At 44.3% G+C, this 22,421-nt stretch overlaps 1 protein-coding gene across 1 annotated transcript; it reads left to right on the plus strand.

Moving 5' to 3' along the window:
* The first annotated feature begins 6,163 nt into the window (after positions 1–6,163).
* On the plus strand, positions 6,164–21,749 carry OPTC (opticin). The gene is made up of 7 exons (XM_053393164.1): positions 6,164–6,298; positions 10,321–10,543; positions 11,997–12,150; positions 16,395–16,553; positions 18,287–18,489; positions 19,895–19,990; positions 20,503–21,749. The coding sequence occupies exons 2-7, from the start codon at positions 10,328–10,330 to the stop codon at positions 20,671–20,673; spliced, it is 999 nt and encodes a 332-aa protein (XP_053249139.1). The 5' UTR covers positions 6,164–6,298; positions 10,321–10,327; the 3' UTR covers positions 20,674–21,749.
* The last annotated feature ends 672 nt before the right edge of the window (positions 21,750–22,421 follow it).

Consider the following 22,421-nt stretch of genomic DNA (forward strand, 5'->3'; position numbering starts at 1 on the left):
AGAAGAAGAAGAGGAAGCAATTTCATTTAAATAGGTAAAATTTCAAAGTGCCATTTGGCTAATAAGGATGCTGGATCAAAAGGAAAGGGATATTCAAATTTATTTATAGATGACGGGCACTCATAAATACCATGGTAATAGGAACACCGTACTGTGGCATGTGCTAATCAATAGATAAAAGTGCATAGTGGATTGTATTCTGTGGAGCCATGTGAAGTGCATTGTGGGTACAATGAAGAGTGACAGAGAACAGATATTCCCCCCGTTTATGCTCTTATGGGATGATACGGGTGATGGTAGCAACATACTGTCAGCATGTTACCTGAGTTGCCAAACATAATGTGATCACTGAGATTCGGATGGTGGTACTTTAACAGCACCATTTTAAAATGAGAATAATTGCTTGATTAATTACTCATTCTCTTCCCCACAGTATAATTCCACTTCAGTTCGCTACTGTGACACAAATGCAGTACCAGAGAGAAATTGCCAAAGGATCGAACGGTGTACCTGGAAAGGACAATCCCATTGCCATGATGATTTGAAGGATATGGCCATACCTTCTGGGCCATGTGTATGTCTTTGTATGTGGGAGTCTTTTTGCACAAGAGGCTGCTTATCAGAATGCTCTGTTGCCTCACTAACTTTCACACAATTTCCCTTTGCAATGTCTATACAGGACAGATGTCACAAAGGAAATTGTGCCTCCCCATCCTTCAGGCAATGTCCCCTTGAAGCTCTCAGGCATAATGTTGCTTTCCTTTCAGTAAAATTACTCAACGAGGAGGAGGAACGGCATGCCAAAATACAGTTGAGAAAAGCTGTGGGAATGTGGAACTGAGCTAGCATGGACTATTCTCTTGGGCTAGGAACAATAAACATACGGTATATTGTTATGTTAGAAACAACTAACAGATATTAATAGAGTCCCATATAGGTGAGTAGATACCCCTCCATTGTGTGTGTGTGTGTGTTTGGGGGGGGGTGCAGCAGGGTACCAGCGGCGAACCTTAGGCTCTCAAATTCCAGCGGCACCCTGTGAGATGCTAAAATTTGGTGCCCCCACCTTTTGTTATACAGCATTATTGTGGTGCCCCCTACAGTGTGGTGCCCAGTGGGGCCTAACCAGTCATACTAGCCTGAAATAGCTAATGCCTTGCTTGTGGGTAAGGACAGACAGACGCATTAAAGCCTAGTCTGTCCTGGTTCCTGAGGGGGCAAAGTCTATCCCATTCCATTTCTGGGTAGATTTTTAATTGGAAACCTGTAAGAAAAAAAATTGACCTGAGAACACACACTTAAAAAGAGAGAAGTACTTGTGAAATGATTTGAGGGTTGTGTCCATTACTCTCCCCAGGTCTCCTTAAAAACAGGGTATCAGGTTGTCAAAGCCTGAGTGGCTTGCATTCTGGGCATTCTGGGCATCTTGCCACTACGTGTCATGAATGCACATAGATCAAGCCCCCCTGGGAGTGACAGGACAATACCATCTCATTGTTTTCGGGAGGAATTCTGTGGAAAAAGCGTGGCCTCCCCAGTCCTTTTGTTCTGCTGTGCTGCAGTCTCTTTATCTTAGCTTGTCATCTGAACTAGGACTCATGGCTAAGCGCTCTCCTTACTAACCACAAGCTGTAGCCAAAGCCTGTTACCCACCCTACTTTCTGGAGTAAGAACTGAGACTGAGAAATAGGGGCAACACAAGGATTTAAATTTAAGCTGTCCATATTCCACACACCAGGCCCTACCAATAAGGTGAAAATTTAGGTGCCGGCCTCCTGCAGCCTTGGGCAGCTTCTGGCTTAATAGCCTCCTGAGTTAAAAGATAGGCTTTTAAATGTGATTTTGCAAGCACTTCCCATATGACAGTGGTTTTCAACCAGTGTGCACACTGGGGTGCCTTGAATGATGGCCAAGGGTGCAACGGGCAACACTAACCTCTGTCCCTCTTTCTTCCACTCCCTCTTCTGATGCCCTCTCTCATCTCTGCCTCCCCAAGGCTTGCACAGCTGTTTATTGCAGTAGCCTACAAGCTCCACAGGCGAATGGTGCCTTTGGGAGACACCTCTCTTTGGGGCTGGGGGGGGGGCGGCAGTGGCTGACCAGAAGACTCCCAAGGAGAGGGGAGAGGAGGCTGAGGGAACAAGGGAGGGTGTTCAAAAAAGGATGAAAGGTTGCCAGCTCTGCAGGCAAGGGGTGACATAACTGGGCTCCTGAGCTCCATAGGGGTGCCACATAAAGAATGCATTTGGTCAAGGGAGCCGTGGACTCAATAACATTGAAAACCTCTGCCACATGGAAACATTCAGGGGTGCCAACTATAGGTGGTGGAAGGGGTTTTGGCCCCCTCAATATTTGTGTGCAGGGGGCCAAGTCCCCCAATATTGAAGGAGCCACCATCCCTCGCTGATGATGGGAGAGCGCTGGCGTGCTGGGCAGGGGCAGCACAGGCAGAGGGGGAAGATCACCCTCTGTGCTCCCCATATGCCCCTGCTGCTGGGAGAGCACTGACATGCTAGGTGGAGGTGGGGTGCATCATGTGACTCCAGGCCCCCTCAATGTCAGCACCCCTGGAAACATTACATGAGGATTAGACATCTATGTGCCTTTGTCCAGGGCTGTGTCCACAAACACAACTTTACTTGAAAACCCTAGGATTCTGTTCAGAGATCCATTCAAGAAATGTCACAGTCCCCAGGTAACATTCCCATGCAGAGGTGCTTGCATAATAATTTTAAAATGTCAATTGGTGAACATAAACATTACATCAGAAGGGGACCCCAGCGGATAAACAGGGCACAAGACTTTCCTATTCTGCTGACCTATATGAGTCACTTCCAACACTCTTCTCCTAATCACTTGACACCGACTGAGCTATGTTTGCTCAACTCACTTCCATGACTCAGGCCCCTTTTGATCCTCATGATTTGCTCTGCCCCAAGAGCCAGGTTCCACTCTGCACGCTCTCTAAATCCTTCTTTATAGCCAATCAAGTCTTTTTACAGCTTAGTGAAATGAAACTCAGTGGGGGTTTCTTGAAAGAAAATTAGGCTTTGGACCCGTGCATAACTTCTCCAGTTGAGATTCTTCAGTACATTTTCATATTTCAACCTCAGTTCCAAGAGCGCTAATGACTCTCCGGTGACTCAGAAAGGCTGATGATTTAGTTCACTGGCCATTCTCATGTTCTCTTCTTCTTTCACATTGGATTTGAAGATGTTGTTATGTGCTTCCCACTTACCTAAGCTGAAAGGCAATGACACGGGGTCTAGCTTTCTTTGGATGAGAGAGCACTGGAGACATAGTGTCTTTATAAAAATTGAAGTATAAATATGCAAGCAGAGCACAACAGAAATAGAGACTTCTAGAGAAGGCCCTGCACCCTGAGGTGTTTCACCTTCAACCATCAAACAACTCCAGATTCTTCCACTGCCTTCCTGATCCTCTCTTACAATTCAGGCTGAAAGACTTGAACATTGAGAAATATCTCCTGTCGTGATTTTTCCTGTAGTCCCTTTATCACTTCTGTTATACTTCACAAACCAGTATGAAGTCAACCATGCTAAATGTAAATGAAGCTCTGCAATCAGCAATATACACAACCTACCCCCTTCTTTCTTTCTATCATCTATCTATCATCTATCTATCATCTATCTATCTATCTATCATCTATCTTTCTATCTTTCATCTATCTATCTATCTATCATCATCATCTATCATCTACCATCTATCATCTTATCTAATCAATCTCTGCTCTTTCCAAACCACTGCTTGGGTGGAGCCTTAATCCAAATCCCTTGAAAACAGAGGACTCTGGATTTTGTCCCTAATGACCAAACAACCTCAGTCCACCGGACATCCCTCCGGATAAAACTCAGCATATCCCACTGGTACCCATGTTGGGGTTGGGCATGCTTGGGATCATTTATTTTAATGGAAATGCAGGCATGAAACTTGCTTTTAATTTAATCTATCTATCTATCTATGGGGCCATACTTGGCCTTTTGTTACACCAGTGTAAGCTAGCGTAACCCTGTTGATATTTGTTGAGTTACTCTGGATTTATGCTTGTAACATTTGGAACATGATCTGCTGGTTTCTTTTTATATCATATTAAATATGTTGTGTAAGTTTCAACTCAATGCTGTGGTAAACTTCATCTGCTAATTTCTGTTAAAGGTACAAAAGAAGATCAGGCCATTTCTCCCTGATCAATTGGTGATCCTATTTCATATGATATCAGCTACAATGGGTACACACTGATTTGTTTTCAGGGGTTAGATGGTGTTGGGTATCTAATGAGTATCCATAGCTGTCAACGTTTCCCTTTTTGTAAGGGAAATTTCCTTATTCCGAATAGGATTCCTCGCAAGAAAAGGGAAAAGTTGACAGCTATATGAGTATCCATTCTGATTTGTTTCTGGGGAGGCTAGATGATGTTGCATCAAAGCAAGGGTTAGCTACACTTATCAGCATATTTCCCAAGATTTTCCTTCTAATAAAAAGTCTCATGTTTTGGGGAAGTCGGCCTGTTTGCAAGATCTCCCAATCAACTTACACCTGAAGCTGGTATCTGACTGAATCACACCTGAAAATGGCCACAATGTGGAAGTGCCCCCAATGGATGGGTTCAGCAATAAACTGGTAACGGAAGCTCCCCCACCCTCCCCCAGTCTCCATATAAGCAGAGAAGCTTCATTTCCTTGATTTTTACATCTTGGCGTGCTATTAAAGATGCAGGGTTGTTTTTTTTAAAGCTACTACAACAATGTCATATAATTCCCTTTTAATTGCTTGGAAAGCCTGTACAATCATCCATGGGCAGGCTATATGCATTGAAACTAATCAATCGATCTATTAATTACATTCAGATTCTTCTTTGCTTTCTTTGACAGCTATTTCCAATTGTTTGGTCCAGACAGAGCACAGAATATTTGTCACAAAGCAAACAAATTAAATTTAATTAAAACTAAAAGAAAATTCCTAATGATGCTGTCAAACTGATTTCATTTCTTATTATGTCATGTTTCTGCCCTCCCCCCACATAAGAAAAATGACCACAGCTGCCATAGAAGGCCAAAACAGTACTGTAGTACTATTTCTGAGAGGTTTTTATGCCTAGTTTCTGAGGATATATCAGTTCCAGGCTCATGTGTGAAATGACACAAGTTATATACCCTTCTCTCAAAGATGGATCTGACTGGATTCAAATTACTCCCAGGAACCCTGTGCAAGTAAGAATATATCTATCATCTATACCTATACCTATACCTATATCTATATCTATATCTATATCTCTATCTATCTCTATCTATCTATCTATCTATCTATCATCTATCTATTTATCTATCTATCTAATCTATATATCACCTGCCTTGCTTGGGCAGCAGAGCAATTTAATCCACTTTAATTGAGCAAGCCAAAATTATGTGCTTGAATCCCTCCCACCACCACACAGACATACAATACTAGCATTTTGGAGGTCACCATGACCCTAAAAATAACCCTAAGAAGCCATTATTGCAAGTAAGAGATATAGTATTATTATTGGTGATGGTGGTAGTAGTAGTAGTAGTATGCTTTAGTCAGGCACTAATATAATTTGAAATACAGTGGTACCTCGGTCTACGAACAGCCCTGTTAACGAACCATTCGGTGAATGAACTCCGCAAAACCGGAAGTAAGTGTTCCAGTTAGCAAACTTTGTCCTGGAAAATGGATGGAAACCAAACAGTGGAAGGGCAGTGGGAAGCCTCAGTAGGAAAAGTACATCTCGGTTTAAGAATGCTTTGGTTTAAGAACAGACTTCCGGAAGGAATTAAGTTCGTAAACCGAGGTACCACTGTATTTAGGAAGGTTCCCAGAAGCAGTGTTTGTCCCCAGGGTGTTCTGTGTGAGTTGAAATCATCCCCAAACTACAGACCAGCTGCTAACTTTCCAAACCTACACACAATTGCAACAGAGTCTGAAATGTCACTCCCAGGCCTCCAGCATTTCATCCCAACAACAAGACCAGCTTCTTGGAGAAAAGGTTTAACTGAGCATGTTTGCTCTCTGGTGGACTTTGTTAAGGTAGCCATGGGGGGTAAAATGGGAGGGGGTAGCCTGGTGACAGATGGGCTGAATAATCATCACCCTGATTGGCTGCCCTTTCTGCCTGCCCCTGCCCACCCCTCACATCTGCACAGTTGTGTTCCCTCCTCACTGCCACCACTCTCATTAAAAGCTTTTCAGTCCCATCACACTTGGTGCTACAGGAACACCGAGCCTCTTCTCTCAAGGCAGGCAAGCAGTGAAAGTGGTATGTATGTCAATAATTTGCTCCTCTTCCCCTTCCCTCTTCGTTGCTAACAAGCAGAGCTCAAGATCTTTCAGGCTTGGTTCAGAGAAGTTACAGGCATGAAAACTACCCAGGGATTGGGACTATTACACAAAGCATGAGTTTTTCCTGCAGTATGAGGCTCAAAAGCTGGCCATGATAGTCCCAGTGCTGGATATGATCAATGGAAGATCTGTGGGGAGTAATGACCACAGTCCTCACTTAAAGGCACCTTACTAGAATGTTCTCTTTTAGGGTTAAATTTACATGTGTCCGTATGTATGCATGGGGGAGGCAGAAATGGATGTTACAAATAGATTTCTACTCAGATATGTACATCCACCTATCAATTAAAGACTGTGTGTGTGTGTGTGTGTGTGAGAGAGAGAGAGAGAGAGAGAGAGAGAGAGAGAGAGCGCACCTCTGATAATGTTTTCATATTCTGGCGAGCTCTTCCAGATCCTAAAGGCCGTGTGTGCACACAGATGTGTGAGTACACCTATGCTAGGACGCGGGTGCCACTCTGGTTTAAACCACTGAGTCTCTTGGGCTTGCCAATTAGAAGTTTAGTGGTTTGAATCCCCACAACGGGGTGAGCTCCCGTTGCTTTGTCCCAGCTCCTGCCAACCTAGCAGTTCAAAAGCATGCCAGTGCAAGTAGATAAATAGGTACCACTGCAGCAGGCAGGTAAACAGCATTTCCATGTGCTCTGGTTTCCGTCACGGTGTTCTGTTGCACCAGAAGCAGTTTACTCATGCTGGCCACATGACCTGGAAAGCTGTTTGTGGACAAACGCCAACTCCCTCAGCCTAAAAACGAGATGAGCACCTCAACCCCATAGTCGCCTTTGACTGGACTTAACCGTCCAGTGGTGCTTTATCCTTTTTTTACCTACACATATGCATTCCTGTAGAATAGTCATGTGTGTGCCTATTTTATTATTTAAATACATTTAAATATCTATATACCACTTTCCTGCCTGATGGTCTACAAGGTGGTTCACTGAAGTAAACACTGCATTGCAAAAGTCTAAAGAACCACTATCCACGCAACCGCAAAGGCGATACAATGTAAGAAAGACAGCAGAAATTAACCAATAAAGTGGAAACTGTATAACAAATGTATAACCACAGCATATAAAAAACCATACGTTAAACAAAACCATCAGAAGCTGTGGCATTTGAATGGCATAAATGTCATTCATATCTGACAAATCGAAAGGGGGGGGGCATTCCATAAGGTTGGGAGCATCATCACGAAGAATGACCTTTCCCCTGTTGCTATCAGCCAAATCTCCAAAGTCAAGGGTGCCTAAAAAACAAGTTAGCTCTTCCAGATCCTAAAGGTTAGATTCAAATATCTGGGTCCCAAACCATTTAGGGATCTGAAGGTTAAAACCAGCATTTATAATTGTGCCTGAAACGAGCTTAAGTAAATGTAATAATGTAGGCTTCTTGTATGCTTCTGTGGGCGAGCTTCTGTGTCTGTTTGCAAGTATTGGACATATGTGATGCATTGCTGTGGGAACATATTTGAATTTGTGTGTATGTGTGCATGCACCTAGGCTTGTGTAAACACCATGTACATTGATGGTTCTATATATATAATCATTATTATTATTAATCATAAATACACAAACAGATGGAATAAATGCGTTGGCAAACACATTACAATCCAAAAATGGCTGCTGTCCAAGCGCTGGCATCTTCCGAACAAAACAGATTCTTATTCCAAGAGAAGTTAATCGGTTTTAAATTCTGTCACTCAGTCTCTGTCTCTTCGTCACATTGTTCAGAGGGGAAACTTTGTACCAGACTCAGAATGCCTCAAGCACTGTGGACCTCTTCCTTGTAGGTGGCCAAGGCTATGGGTTCTATTCCTGTTCCCTTAAAGGTTTTGGATCCTTTTTGTTTTGTTTTGCCAATTGGGAAGGAAGGTGGTGGCAGCCTGGTACCCTGGTCCTGAATGGGGTAACTGTGCCCCTGAAGGACCAGGTGCACAGCTGGGAGTCATTTTGGACTCGCAGCTGTCCATGGAGGCGCAGGTCAATTCTGTGTCCAGGGCAGCTGTTTACCCACTCCATCTGGTGCACAGGCTGAGACCCTATCTGCCCACGGACTGTCTTGCCAGAGTGGTGCATGATCTAGTTATCTTTCGCTTGGACTACTGCAATGTCCTCTATGTGGGGCTACCTTTGAAGGTGACCTGGAAACTACAACTATAATCCAGAATGTGGCAGCTAGACTGTTGACTGGGAGCGAGAGCACATAACACCGGTCTTGAAAGATCTACACTGGCTCCCAGTACGTTTCCGAGCACAATTCAAAGTGTTGGTGCTGACCTTTAGAGCCCTAAACGGCCTCGGCCCAGTATACCTGAAGGAGCGTCTCTACCCCCATTGTTCTGCCCGGACACTGAGGTCCAGTGCCGAGAGCCTTCTGGCAGTTCCCTTGCTGCGAGAAGCCAAGTTACAGAGAACCAGGCAGAGGGCCTTCTCAGTAGTGGCACCCGCCCTGTGGAACACCTTCCCACCAGATGTCAAAGAGAAAAACAACTACCAGACTTTTAGAAGACATCTGAAGGAAGCCCTGTTTAGGGAAGCTTTTAATGTTTGATGGACTATTGTATTTTAATATTCTGTTGGAAGCCACCCAGAGTGGCTGGGAAACCCAGCCATATGGGCAGGGTATAAATAATAAATTAATAATAATAATAATAATAATAATAATAATAATAATAATAATATTGATAAGTAATTGCATCTCCTAGTCATGCCTTCATTCCCTCGGCTGTGAACTGAACCAAAAATAGCTTTCAACAGGGTTCATGCACTTGGCAATCTGGGAGCAAAAATGCAGGTTAAGACTACCTAAGGAAGAAGTATCCTCTTTATTGTCTGCAACTCACCAAGTTGCTAATGATGCCTCAGCATTCCCACTGGTGGCAGCGGAAGCTTTAACTCCCTCTTTCTGAAGCTTTGCCACCCTGGGTCTGAGCGTCCTTTTCTGCTGCAGTCAAATCTGGCTTGTGAGTAAGAGGTGAAGTTGCTCTGGGCCTCTCCGGCACGGCAAAGCAGTCAGGCATGAAAATGACTGAAAGGGGAAGGAGATTAATAATCCCCTCAGGGCTGGAAGCTTCAGCCATTTGTTCCCTGGCGCTGTGAACCTCCACTGCTTGTCCCCCCCCCACTCCCTGCCGCCTGCAAGCTCTTTATGAAGCTTGTAGTGGAGCTCCTTTTGAAAGTGCCGCAGGGCAAGGTCAGGCGGTCTCTGAAAGCACTGGAAGGTATAGCAATAAGGAGCTAAAGAGGAGGCTTTGATGAGGAGTTGGAGCAGGAAAAAGCAGCAGCCAGATTACTGAGAAGGCAGAGTTGGAAACGTGGTGCTAGGAAGAAAGGCCTAGCAAGCAGAAAACAATATTGAGGCTCCTTAGGATCTGGCTCTGTTGCAGACAGTAGAGGCTGTTCCAGAAGGGCAAACCAAGCTCAGTCTGCCCTCAGCCAACCCCTGCCTCAGAACATAAGAAGAGCCTACTAGATCAGCTCAATGACCCATGGTTTCATTTCTTTATCTTATTTTATTACACATATATCCCATATTTTTCTCCAAGGAGCTCAGTGTGGTGTACGTGGCTCCCTCACTCTCCATTTTATCCCCACAACAGCCCTGTGAGGTAGGTTAAGCTGAGAGGAAGCGACTAGCCCAAGGTCGCCAGGCAGATTTGCCCTCCATTCTCAAAAAGGGACTCTGTAAGGGGAACCCAGTGTGAGGGTTTCACTGCAAACCTGAATTCTAGATTCATGGGGAACCAGGGTCTTGGTGGTGTTTTCTCAGTGGTGGAAGGAAAGCACTCAGTTTATGTTCAAAAGCTAGCTCCTTTCAATTTAATTTAGGTAGACCAACATGCCAAAGGGCATGGCAAAGAGTCTGTGTCAGAACAAGGAATGGTACTCGCCTCATGCTGGCTTTCTTATGGTGCTCCTGCTCTTCTTGCTCCCCACTCAGGCACAGGATGCAGACTGCAGCCTTGGTGGGCATAATATCTGCCCTGGCTCTGGCTCTGGCTGTTCCACTGAAGGAAGATGGAAAGAAGAAGGAGAAGCACAGATCTGCCACTTATGACAGCCTGGATTTAGGCAACTATGACCTCAACCTAGACAACTATGGAGAGGTCATCGATCTCAGTAACTATGAAGAGAACTATGATTACGGGGACCTGGCATCAAAGGTACTATAGAATTGCCACTGAAATGTGAGATCTGTTATTTAGCAGATTGTTTGTCCTGCTCAGAATCGCAGCTTTAAGTGCCTCCCAATAATTTAGCTGTCCCCAATATTCATACTCCGCCTTTCTAACAACCCACTAACACTTGCCAGATGGTTGTGTATGTAGTGTACACATGTAGTGTACACACTGGTGTATTCCGCTTGCAGAATTTGGAATACCCTTTGGCCAAATCACAATTCTGGGTGTACAGTGTGTCCACACTTATATGTAGACATAGTCACCCTGTGCAGAGGCATCGGCTTCTCAGGTTTTACCACCTTACCCCAGGAGCTCAACTGTCGGCAGCAATTTCAATTAGCTGTGCACCTGTCTTCTACTGTCTACCCAGTCAGAATTTGTTTCCTTCTCCCATACTTACATTGTTAGCTGCAATAGATGGTACTCTCTATAAATCCTTCACCAACGCAGTTCACCAACTGTTGGGGCACTTCATAGGCAGCCATAAATATGCTTAAGGAGACCAAAGTCTTAAAGAGCAACTGCATGCCACTGCAATAGGAGTGGGGAGATCCAGATCAGGACCATAGTATGCTGGGAGGGGGACCTTCTCCTCCCCTGCTATGGCTCCAACCAAAGGGAGATTCCCTCCAATTGCAACCAAAAGCGGGATTCAGAGACTGCAGGAGAGGAGGGTTAAGATTTCAAATTCTCCACATGCCACTGTTCTGTTCCGATTCTGTCACCCTCTCCCCCTCTCATAACCACCTACATTTACTAGTTAAAGCAACATATTAATGTAACTTATGATTTAGCCCTCAGAACCAAACTAAATGAGATGCCGTTTCTGCAATTAATTGAATGATTCGATTTTTTCATATAAAAAGGTACCCGATCCAGATTGAGGCCCCCGTATATGCAGGTAGGAGGTTTTAACCCTTTGTCCACCAGCGCAACCTTAGTCTGGATTCCCCCCCCCACAACTGCTATTTGCATTGGAAGAAAAATGTCCAGTCATGCAAATGAGAGCTTTTCTTCCCAATGCAAGTAGCAGACACAAATCTTGGTTAGAACTTCAGCAGGTGACAAAACGTTAAAGGCTCCCTCTCTGCCTACCCACTGCTACCAGGGTCCTGATCCAGATCAAGACCCCTGCATCCATACATAAAGAAATGTATTGCGATAATCAACTGGCCTCTAATATGGTGAACTGCAATTTCCACAAGAAGGGTGACATTTCCTTTCAGCTGCTGGGAACATTAGACTATGTAACATTACCCCAGCAAGGGACACCTGAAGTGTTTGTGTGCAGAAGAAAAACATCATTATATATGAATCGCCCTTAGAAGACCAACCTGGAAACTTCTGCCCTATGTATGACTCGGTTTCCTCCTCTGTAAAATGGACTCTGAGCATCTTAACTAATGCAATCACAAGACCCTTGCTTTACTTACAGATTGAGGTTGGCACCCTGCCTCCTCCTACCAAGAACTTGGTGGGGCCTCTGAGCACAACAACTGGGGCAACTGAAATTCCACAAAAGAGCCCACCAACATCCACGGCTGCCAGGCCTCAGGGACCAGGCCTGTTTGGGTCCATAACAGATCAGGGTGAGTAAAACACCGGCACTCAAAACCATTAGTCTTTCTGCATGGAACGAAAACTAAGGATAAGGGTGGCATATGCTGCGCAGGAAATTTCAGCGTGAAGCAGCTGGTGAAATATTGCCCCAGTTGTAATGCTGGGGTCTCTTGAGGAATGTGAAGCATCTGTGTGTTTCTTCATATCTGTACAGGATGGGTTCCTCAATAGCTACAATTCATGACTATTTGGAGTGCCATGTCAGGCTTAAGGCATCACACAATACCTGAAGGCCCAAGGAAGGGATGTTTTGTCACATCTGGGAATGAATGGCTCCTTTATTCTTTTGGGTCCTTGCTGTGATGATAGCTTCCTTGTCTTTTGCTCAAAGGGGAGAAGTGATGGTTTAATAAGAAACAGTCTAAAAGCAACAGATCACTAAATATTAAAAGCTTATTGAAGTTGAACATCTAGTAATAAATAAATCAGTAAACACCTGATCAGCTTTGCCTGCAAAGCCCTAAACAATTTGCATATATTCGGCAGCATCTTCTTCAGACTTGCTGTTTAACATCTACACAAAAACATTGAGTTGGGTTATCGGGAGTTTTGGAGTGCAGCTCTACTTCTCCTTTACATCTGCAGGTGTAGCAGTAGATGGGCTGGACCACTGTGTTGCCTCAGTGATTAACTAGATGAGAACCAGCAAACTGAAGCTCAATCCAGATAAGGCTGAGGCACTGTTATTGGGTGGTTCCCCAGACTGGATGGTTTCCTTCCTCTTGATGGGGTTACATTCCCTCTGAAGGAGCGGGAACTCAGCTTGGGGGTCCTTCTGGGTCCTTTGCTGTCACTTGAGGCTCAAGTGGCCTTAGTGGCATGGAACACATTCTATCAGCTTGGGCTAGTGGCTCAGCTGTGCCCCTATCTAGACAGGGATAGCCTAACATCTGTTATCTATGCTCTGGTAACCTTTAGGTTAGACTACTGCTACACATTATACATAGGGTTGCCTCTGAAGACAGTTCAGAAACTTCAGCTGGTGCAGAATTCAGCAGCCAGGTTGCTCACCGGGGCAAGACGGTTCAAGCATATTATACCAATTCTGGCCCAACTGCACTGGCTGCCAATTAGTTTCCAGGCCCAATTCAAAGTGCTAGTTTTGACCTAAGCCTTAAATGACTCAGGACCTCAATACTTCAAGGACCCCCTCTTCCCATAGGAATCTACCTGGACCCTGAGGTCATCCTCTGAGGCCCTTCTTCATGTGCCTCCTCCATGAGAAGTCTGGAGGAGGCACACAAATGGACACAAGAATGGGCCTTTTCTGTGGTGGCTCCCCATTTGTGAAATGCTTTCCCCAGGGAGGCTCATCTGACTCCTTCATAACTGTGGGTGCTAGGCGAAACTTTTCATTATACCCAAGTCTTTGGCCGATTAATATTCTGTGGCCTTTTAAATGTGCTTGTGGGACTATTGATTCGTTTTTGTTTTATTGTGTATTTTATTATGTATTTTGTGTTCTCATTTTATATTTTTCTGTTGTGAACCTCCCTGTGATCTTCAGATGAAGGGTGCTATACCAATTTAATGAATAATATATTATGGTAATAAGCATCCTTCTTCCACCATAAAACAAAAAATTCTGTTCAAGTAAAGCCTGCTTTTTTCTTTTTTTCTTTTTAAGGGAATGGTGCTGCTAGTGTTGTATTTATCTCTGCTGCCAGCTTTTATATCTTGCCTGGTTTATTTTTGTATTCCTTTGTTGTCCTTATGTTGTTTTTTCAAACTGTATGCCAGTTTTGAGTATTTTAATTGATGGGAAAAGCAGCTCCCATTTCTTTTGATAAACAAACACACACTGTTGAACATTTAAAAGAGGCGCCTAATTCTTTTCACCTCATCCCCTCTCTGCCCTATGCCCATCCATCTAACAGATGGAAAGAAAGCAAAATTTGCTCTGCTTGTACATTCAAAAAGCAAGCAGGCTTGGGCTCCTTGTTTGAGACAGGAGAGAAGCTTGATAAAGGAGCTGCTCAGAAACAAACAGAAACGCCAGCAAAGCACCAAGACTTTAATGAGCAGCGACGCAGCGAAAATCGGACAGAGTAGCAATTAGATTAGTGACAATTAAAATCCTGTAGCGAGGGATAAATATCTTTATTCATTTTCTGCCACTCTGAACTGGGACAAATTAAGTAGTAGGCTGAGCGAAATTGTTGGCTTTCTGCTTTGAACTCCTCCACTAATAGATTTGGAGTCTGTTTAGTCCTCTGAATAGGAGGTTTTTTTATTTTAAATACTCAAGCAGTTTTAATTGGTGCCTGGAATCTTGTCACGTTGACTCTGCAATGGGCTGTTGGCTCCAGACGTAACAGCAGCAATGATTTCTCAGTGCAAAAATAACTCCCATTTCCTTTCGGTTGGGTTTCTCTGAATATGAAAGGCCAAACAAAATTCCTGGGGTAACACCATAAGGTTAATAAGGCAATGTTGCACCCTTTGTATTGGACTTGGCCCAGGCTGATTCATTGCTAAGCAGCTATTTGGACTAGTGGTTTGTGATTCGTCTCTTTAATTGGAATTGACTCATTTGTTCCTCTTTTTTGCCTTTTAAAAGAACTTAGCACTCACTTGTGAACAGAGCCAACCTGATACCCCACATTTTCCATATCAGGACATCACAAAAACTCGGCCTGCTGTTTGGTCATCCTCTCACCTGATAGCAAAATGAGAATGGCAATTCCTTCTATCCCATGCCCACAGTTTTCAGAAAATATTTGAGTCTAGGAGAAATAGCAGATCTATCATTTATCTCTTACATTTCAATCTTACCCTTTCCTCAGGGAGCTCAATGCAGAATACAAGGTTCTGCTCCCTGTATTATCCTTACAACATACCTCTGAGGCAGCCTAGGTTGAGTAAGTGTGACTGAGCTCAAGGTTACCGGGTGAGGTGCATAGCAGAACCATGTATGCCAGCCTGAGCTCCTTTGGGGAAAGGTGGGGTATAAATATATACCAGTAAACCTGAAGGAGCATCTCCACCTCCAGCATCTCCACCTCCGCCCAGACACTGAGGTCTAGCTCCAAGAGCCTTTTGGCAGTTCCCTCACTGTGAGAAGTGAGGTGGCAAGGAACCAGGCAGAGGGCCTTCTCAGTGGTAGCGGTGAAATGCCCTCCCATCAGATGTTAAGGGAATGAACAGCTCTCTGACTTTATTGAAGACATCTGAAGGCAGCCCTGTATCAGGAAATTTTCAATGTGTGATGTTTTGCTGTGTTTTTATTATGTTGGAAGCCACTCAGAGTGGCTGGGGCAACCTAGTCAAATGGGGTGTGTGTGTAAGTAATAAGTTGTTGTTGCTGCTGCTGCTGTTTGTTGTAATAATACAAATATACATTTTGTTTGTTTTATTGCTATGGCTGGTGGATGGTGCAAATAAAGATTCATTCATTCATTCAATATACACAAATTATAAAATGAATGTCCAGCTATGATATGGCTTTCAAAAGAGACAAATGTTTAACAAGGTTTTTCAGGTCATGGGTAGTCATGGACATACTGGAGAATTCTCAGGATCGGTTTAGCAAACAAAGGAACACAGTAAAATGCAACATCATTTCAATTAAAAAAGTAATACCAGAAACAATGCATGATGGGAAAGTGTGATGTACAAATAGAAAAATGGAAAATGCATTTTTTTAAAAAAGTAATACCAAAATGTGGGCACTTAAAGAATGGATGTGTCCAGTAGCTCTAATCCTCTAAAAATTAAATGTTTGTCTTATTCATTAAAGCAGGGATAGGGAAGTTGTGGCCTTCCAGATGTTATTGAACTCCATCTCCCTCTGAGCCCTTGCCATTATGGCCAATGCTTAGGAATGGTGGAAACTGTAGCTCAACCACTAGCAGCCCAAATGGCAAGGCAGAGCTACAGAGCCAGCCTCTTGACAATGGAGTAGCTCAGCTTACCTGGGCAGTGCTGGGGTGAGGCAGGGTGGCCAGGATGTGGATACCCCAGCTAGAGCACCCAACTTCCTCTACTAGTGTGTTTGTGCATCCACAATCACATCACCACCCTGGCCCACCCCAGTGTAATCCAGGTTAAGCTGTAGCAGTGCTGGCCTCAGAAGAGCAGCTCTGTGGCTTTGTCCCACCACATATATCATTACTGGGTTCAGCAACGATTTCTCCATCTCTGTGAAGGGCCATTCCTAAACTCTTTCACTGATCAGGCCCACATTAACTAGCACTCTCTACCCTGTCTCTAGGTCTTCCCACCTGTTTGGTCTGTGTGTGCATCAGCACCTCTGTGTACTGTGATGACTCTGATCTAGAACACATCCCAACTCTGCCCTTGGAGACCACATATTTCTATGCCCGCTTCAACCACATCAGCAAGATTCAGGCCAGTGACTTCACCGGACTTGGTATGCTGTGTTCCTTAGGGCTTCTGGTTACAGTTCTCACACTTGGGAGCTGCTTCACCCTGTCTAGGCAGCCTTATCTGTTACAAGGAAAGTCACCTGTACAACTCTCTGCTCTTCCTCTCTACTCTCCTGAGGGTGAAATGGGAAATGTGTTTGCCACACGCTTGTCTCGGAAGTGGGTATCTGAATACCAGAGTCTGTTTTCACACTGGCTCTTATTTCATAATGCAGACTGAAAGAAGATTGGGTCCTTGCCAGATTGCAAGCCAAGAATCTGACCCAATCAGGCCCTGTTTTCATGACCACAAGGTGCATGGAAGCAGCAGTGGGAAAGGAATTTGGTTTTGGGTATGTCACCACAAATTCTGCAACGTGGTGAAAGACACATAGAGCTGGCACAGCATAGGCTAGATTTCTACAGGCTTTCCCTGTGGCTATCAAATGCTAAATGGATGTGTGAACAGGCTGAAAGTGTGCTGGAAAATGTGAATGGGATGAATCTGGAAAAAATCTGGGTTGCAGTGAGCATGACATAATTGCTGCACCAATTGGAATGATATCCACCTTTATTATATGCTATCACAATGGATTCTGCAGTGATAACCGTGAGTTGAGTTACTAGTCTGGGCATGTGATGAAGCAATCACACAAAGCCAGTTTCACTGTTCATCTGGACATAACCTGGTTACATTCATCCCAGCCTGGTGGGATTTGGGTGAACTCACCCTTTGATCCCCAAGTCCATTAACAACTGGGCAACCATTTTGAGTTCCGACCATACGTAAAACAAATAAAGATCTGGAATAGGATTCATATGAGCACCAAACTATTCTCTCTTGCACAGCCTGATGTTAATTTGACTCCTGTCGTATCTGATCTTTAGTGCACAAATTATGTGTATATGCGAAAGAAAACCTCAGGACTTTTGCTTGTTCTGCAGCCAGGTGCCAGCATATGTAAGGCACAAAGGCTTCCTCGTGTTCGTGGTTGCAGAGCATTAACCCCAAATAACTGTGGTCTAAAAGATTCTTTTTCTTAACAAATAAATATGCCAGGATCTGGAGATGGAAAAGACTGACCAATTTCTGCCAGGCACATACATTTGAGACCTTGTAATGCACTATTCTCAGCCAGTGGAAAGCCTCAAGAGGAATGTGGTTTTCACCTTTGAAGGTTTTGAGCCAATACCAAAAGAAAAGGCTGGCATTTTGCTAGCATCTCACACTGTTTAATACCAGGGGAAACTGGTGGAAGAGAACATGTTCACTTCACAGAGTCTGTCAGCTGTGCAGTTCCTGGGCTGTGCGTTGAAAGCAAGTTGTTTTGTGAGAAATCAGTGTCAGAACAGCTAATTTCATTTTGATTCTTTAAAAAAAGAAGAGGTCACATTCAATTCTGGTGCAATAGAACTTCCTCTTCTTCTCGTGCCTTTTCCATCCCCTTGTCTGTCCCCCCCCCAATTAGCTTAGGAGAAATAGGGGTACTCTTAAGGGCAGATTTGTGGGGAGGAGAGGAAAAGAAGGCCTCATTGCACCAGTGGAAACTTGTCAGCATAGCACTGGATACAATCCTGTTACAATACCAGAGGTCTCAATATTTCAGTCCACCCGCATCAAAGCCCTAGAGAAAGACAAATACAGGCAGATGATGCAAAAATGGGCTCGCACAGGGGCTATCATCAACCACCAATGCGAAAGGGCATCCCAGTCTACTCTCTCTCTCTTTTTTCACAGCAAAACTGAAACGAATTGACCTCACGAGCAACTTTATTTCCTGGGTGGATGAAGACGCTTTCAGGACGCTGCCTTCCTTGCAAGAGCTTGTCCTCCCTGAAAACCAATTGACTTCCCTGCCCGAGTTGCCCAGTTCCATTGTGCAGCTGGATGCCCGCTTTAATGCAATCCAGAGTGCAGGCATTCAACCGGAAGCCTTCAAGGTGAGCATCTCTCAAATGCTGCAAGGCCTAGATTAAAACCCCTTTCACTATTTGCTGGTCCTTTTTTGATTGTTCTCATTCCGTATTGGTAAGGTTGTTCTACATGGATGTTCTGCATCATTTCACAAGTGTTTTGGGGTGGGGAGTGGGGACAGACAACGTGAGTGAAGCATTCACATGATCTAGGGTACAAAGTGATTGCCCCTGGTGTTGTGGACCTCTTAACGCACCTGAGCTATAGAGGCTGATCAATCTCGTTGATTGCAGCTACTTGCCATGTCACTGAGTCACTACAGCCCTACCTGGGATTTGGGCGAATAATCACCAGGTTTGAGCCCTGTCCTTGTGGTTTCTTGATTTGCTTTAGAACAGGAGTAAGCAACGTGGGGTCCTCCAGATGTTGTCCCAACTCCCATCAGCCCCAGACACCATAGCTGATTATTGGAGGTGATGTCTATCAATATCTGGAGAGCATCACTTTGGCTGCTCCTGCTTTAGACATTAACCATTGGTGATGAACCCAGCAGTGGAATTCTGGAAGGTCTGGGGATGGGGGCTCCCTTATTATTACCTTGAGGTCTCTGCATTTAACCTTTTGTCTATGTTTTATGTGAACAAACAAAAAAACACAATATAAAGCTGTAGAAAATCAATGCTCATTTGTACTACATCCTACGTAACAGATGTTTAGCAGGCTCCAGAGCACCCAAGACTTTTGCCATCTGTTTGTTGAGCTTGTCTCTTGGCCTGGGTGCTTAAAGGTAAGAAGGCAGTCATTTCTATTCCAACCTGTATGGATTCATAAAAAATTATTCATAATTTTATTCATAAGAGTTTATTCATAAAAATCAGCATCATTTCTTTTCTGCTGCAGTTCATTCCCAGCATCTTGCTGTCTGTCTGCTATGTTTTTTTCATAAGTTCTGTCATAATTATTGTTGCTATTATTGATTCCACACCTGCACTTGCTGATTGAGGCAGAGGTGGGACAGTGGTTAAATCCTATTAGGTTGGCTGGGTGCTTAGAGGTTTGCCAGAGAAAGCAGGATTTGAACACACACACACACACACCACCACAGCTCCTGAACAGGTAGATATGCAAACTGTAGCAATATCTGCTCCAATGGCTGCTTAGGATGGAATTCTCTGACATCCTTATGAGGAACCACAATTTGATGTAATATGTTGGGTTCCTCCTAACATCTGTGGAGGCCCAGCTTCCTGTTGGGTTAGATTTTTACCCCTGCATGAACCCTTAGCTGCTTTGTCCTGGATTTCAATCTGCTAGGGCCTAGCCAAGCTGACTTCTTTTGAAAACTCACATTTCCATTGAAAATCCTGGGACGCCTCACTTGAACACTCAAGGAGGCAAAGGGCTGATGGTCCTTCTTCCTTCTGCTTTCAGGATCTGAAGAAGCTGGAATTCCTTCATCTGTCTGACAACAAACTGGACTACATCCCCATGCCGCTGCCTGAGAGACTGAGGTCTTTGCATCTACAGGTGAGAAAGTGACGCTGAACTCTTTAAATGAGAGAGAGAGGACACCAACAGTCAAAGCACAAGCCTCTGAGAGACTCAGTCGTTTGCTGTTCATTTTCTTTCAGATTACTGTTAAAAAGCAAGGAGCAGTTATAATGTGGGCTCATGCATTATCTTTGCCATTATTTCTCTAATTGCATGTGATCTGTACCTACTGATATTCTTTCCCTGTCTTGCAATTGCGATTGAACCCTAAATGGGGTCTCTTGCCAACCTCCATGACCAATGCCATGCCCTGCAAGAGACCTGGATGCATTCAATCAGACCCTAAGTGTTTTGAAGTCCAGGTTGTAGTCCACCCTGGACTATACTGGTCAAGGCCTTTTCCAGTTAGCTATCATGCCCCTAAGGCTTGCTGATTGGTCTGCTTTGCCCATGGAGTCTCAGAATTCAGAACAAGGGAAAACTCTAATAACTTTGAGCCTCTTCTTCCCACCTGGTGATCGTCTTCCCTTCTCAATTTCCTTCCCTAGAACAACAACATCCAGACCATGCACGTAGACACGTTCTGCAACAGCAGGGACCACAGCCACATCCGCCGGGCTCTGGAGGACATCCGCTTGGACGGCAACCCCATCAACCTGAGCCTCTTCCCCAGTGCTTATTTCTGCCTGCCTCGCCTGCCCACAGGCCGCTTCTACTGAATGGAGCAGCAACCATTCACCTCCAGCTGGCACCATAAGCCTAAGGGGAACAGATTTCAAGAGAAAGTGACCCTGGTATGAATTTCACTGCCAGGAAGATAGTGATGCTGCTGGACTGCTCCCTTGGACTGCCTCCTCTTTCTCACTTTTTCAACTTAGTCCTTCTCATTTACTTGAGTATATCTGGTGCTGGGCTGCATAAGCACCATTAATCCTTGATCTGCCAGTGCTGGGAAGAAGAATCAATGACTCTAGTGCTATTTTAAAAAAATTAAGCATTCACTCAGTACATCTTCTTCTCCTTCTCCTTTAATCCTAATGTGCAACTGTCAAGATACTTGCTAGAAAAGATTGACAGATCAATTGAGGTTCCTTTTCTGAGACTCCACCTTGCAATTTCCTTTCCATGAAGCAACGGCTCTGTGCTGCTTTTTGACTTGGCATCCTATTCTAAAGCATCTTCTTCAAGATTCACAACTAGTCCAGTTCTGGATCCCTGGGTTGCTCTGTAGCTGACCTTCCATTCTTGATTCCCCACCATCACAACCAAACTCGCCCAGCCTGACACCACCACCTGCTGCTATTGTAGTTTGGGGACTTTTTGCACTTTTGCAGATGCCCCCTCTGAATCCTGACCTTTCGACCCTCTTTATTCTGGCAGAGTATCTGCTGCATATTAATTGTGCTGCACAATAACACAGCCTTTTGTGCAAATCAGGGCCTCTCGTGGAGGATGCAGCTGGTGTGCTTCCAAGCCCACATGTAGGCTTGGATCAACACACAGGAGAATTTGTCTAAGGCTCAGATATTACAGAATCAGGACAATGTGGGATGTCTTTGCTGGTCCCAGGCACACCATCCTTCCCTTCTGGATTTGAGCTTGAAGGACCAAGGAAAAAGGGAGGGATGCATGAAGGGTAAGTTGTAAGAAAGCACAGTTTGTAACATTGCACAACATTGTGGTTGATGGAGGGGCCCAGCTATTAAGGTGTCAACCTTGACTTCTAATTTCCTGGTTTTGTTGAGTTTGAGTCAACTCAGGACTTAAACCAGCATATATATTTTTAATCCTTTAATTTTCCTGGTTTTGAAAAGCAAATGTATCAAAATATTAGGGTCTCTTAAACATGACAGTAGCTTTTTTGCAGGAATGATTTTTTTGAATGTAATTGTTAGTTCTCATTGTATGGCTGAAAAGGGGGGGTGTGGCTGTGGGAGCAGGAGGAGTTCTGTGGTTTGTGATACTAGAGCATGAGGTGTGTGATAGTAGAGCATGTATTGTATGGTTGTGTTGCGTTGCATGGTTGCAGGGCTGTGTGGCTGAGGGTTGTGTGCATGATTGCTGAGGGAGGATGATTGCAAGGGATGTGATTGTGGGTTGTGTGGAACTGTGCCTTATCAGAAGGTTGCATTTTTGCAGTGGTGGGTGGGGCTACATGGTATGTCATTGATTGGTCAGTTGCAAAGTGTGTGTGGTTGTGTGATGTGTGTGAGTGTGTGTGGTGCTCACAACAGTTTCTCAAGTTTCCAAAAGTGCCCTGGGCCCCCAAAACATTGGTGCCTCCGTGTCACTATTATATTCCAAAACTAAAGAAATACTTATTGCACACGGAATCCATTAGGTGGCTCCCTCTTCAAACACTGTAATCCTGGCAAAATTCATGCTTCAAAATTCAATTTGTACAAACACCACCTTATTTCTCCAGTAGTTGCTGCCATAGATTTTAATGCGGGAGGAAAATATTAGT

The sequence above is a fragment of the Podarcis raffonei genome, chromosome 6 (genome assembly GCF_027172205.1).
Source record: "Podarcis raffonei isolate rPodRaf1 chromosome 6, rPodRaf1.pri, whole genome shotgun sequence".
NCBI lineage: Eukaryota > Metazoa > Chordata > Lepidosauria > Squamata > Lacertidae > Podarcis > Podarcis raffonei.

What these genes read in the sequence shown, in the direction of transcription:
- OPTC (XM_053393164.1), top strand. Translation starts at nt 10,328, where the DNA reads ATGCAGACTGCAGCCTTGGTGGGCATAATATCTGCCCTGGCTCTGGCT. An exon ending in ACGGGGACCTGGCATCAAAG is followed by an intron (nt 10,544 to 11,996) that starts GTACTATAGAAT and finishes CTTTACTTACAG; the next exon opens with ATTGAGGTTGGCACCCTGCC. An exon ending in TGGGTCCATAACAGATCAGG is followed by an intron (nt 12,151 to 16,394) that starts GTGAGTAAAACA and finishes CCCTGTCTCTAG; the next exon opens with GTCTTCCCACCTGTTTGGTC.